We start from the raw sequence: 1,463 nt of genomic DNA, 5'->3' as shown, positions 1-1,463 counted from the left end.
CAAAAACAAAAAAAAAAAAATTTTGAAAAATTTTATTTTTGATAAAACATCACATTTCTGTAGAACTTTATATCAATTAGTTTTTTGAAAAAATAAATACTTTAAGCAAAAAACGTGATGTGATCTGAAAAGTACAGATTTTTTAGAAAGGGTTAATTACTAGGTTATTAAAATGGCTTGTCTCACGCCAAACCAATTTATTTATTCTTTCATTTATTGTGTGCAGTTCAAGATGACGAAAATACAAAGTTTAGTGTATTCGAGGATAAAAATTTATCCCAACTTTAATTTTTTATTGTTAAAAATTGTGCATATCGATGCATATTTGGCATATATTGGAGCATATTTTTTAATAGTGTGAAAATATGTGCATATATATTTTACGAATTTTTCGTGCATATAATCCGAGCCTTATTGATTATGTTTGAAAAATCGCTTTTTCTTGGTGTGTAAATAAATAAAGTTGGTTAGAGAGGCGAGAATCAGAGAGCCACTAATGAAATTTTTCGAATAATTTCGTCTTGAAACCCGCCCTTTTGCGGGTAATCAAATTTAGCCGTAAAACATGTGGATTTGTGTAATTTATTGCGCTTAAAAAATCCTAATGATTGCTTCATTATCTGTTTCAGGGTTTTCCAATTAAGAAGATGAGGTCGTCTCGAGATAAACAAGCAGTAGTAACAGCAGCGAGGGCATTATGGAAACGACGAACGATCTAACGAGATTACCGTGTCGGTGTTGTAAATAATTTCCTCTTGAGGAGAATGTCTGTGATTTAAATTTCGGTGGTGATGGTGTTAAGACCCCCAAAAGTGCTAATGTGATGCGAAATACACTCAACGCATCCGCGTGTGCGGCACTTCTCGATGCTGTCAATTGGGGCGATCCGCAATTGCTTCTCTCCTTATCAATCTTGGCTCTTATCAATGTTATGGTCATTGTGGGCAACTGTTTGGTCATTGCGGCCGTTTTCTGCTCCTCCAAATTGCGCTCAGTGACGAATTTGTTCATCGTTTCTTTGGCCGTGGCTGATTTACTCGTCGGAGTCGCCGTTTTGCCCTTTTCAGCGACGTGGGAGGTTTTTAAGGTAATTAAACAACAACAAAAAGCGGCTTAATGAGCTTGTCGGAAAACCAAATGTTGGGCTTTTTTCACCACAAACAACGATTATCTATCACTCGAATCATTACCATTTATTTGCAAGTGATCGATCGCTCACCGGGTATAGAAATAATTGTTTTCCGATACTCTTGAATGCACCTAAAAATAATCAACTCATTCTTTATTTATAAATGTCTCCATTCAATTTTAATCCCGCAATCTATATCGAAAATGGGAAACTGTGTTAAAATTATAATTTGGTTTATTTTTGCAATTGTTGCGAATTTATCAGAGGGTGAGAGAAAAGTGGAGCAACGTTTTATCATTTTTATTTGAGAAAAATTTAATCAGGTTTGTTGGAT

At 34.7% G+C, this 1,463-nt stretch overlaps 1 protein-coding gene across 2 annotated transcripts in view; it reads left to right on the top strand.

Moving 5' to 3' along the window:
* Positions 1-1,463, top strand: part of LOC123015653 (octopamine receptor Oamb) — a 90,514-nt gene that overhangs the window by 59,922 nt on the left and 29,129 nt on the right. For both annotated transcript variants that reach the window (XM_044415523.1, XM_044415524.1), the window contains exon 2: positions 630-1,087. In XM_044415523.1, the coding sequence (XP_044271458.1) occupies positions 824-1,087 (264 nt within the window). In that variant the 5' untranslated portion in view covers positions 630-823. The remainder of the gene's footprint in view (positions 1-629; positions 1,088-1,463) is intronic.

This window comes from Tribolium madens, unplaced genomic scaffold (genome assembly GCF_015345945.1).
Source record: "Tribolium madens isolate multiple individuals breed KSU strain unplaced genomic scaffold, Tmad_KSU_1.1 Scaffold_19;HRSCAF=116;Tcas5.2_LG9, whole genome shotgun sequence".
NCBI classification, from domain to species: Eukaryota; Metazoa; Arthropoda; class Insecta; order Coleoptera; family Tenebrionidae; genus Tribolium; species Tribolium madens.
Note: the sequence above shows the minus strand (reverse complement) of the source record. Positions and strands in the feature narration are given on the sequence as shown.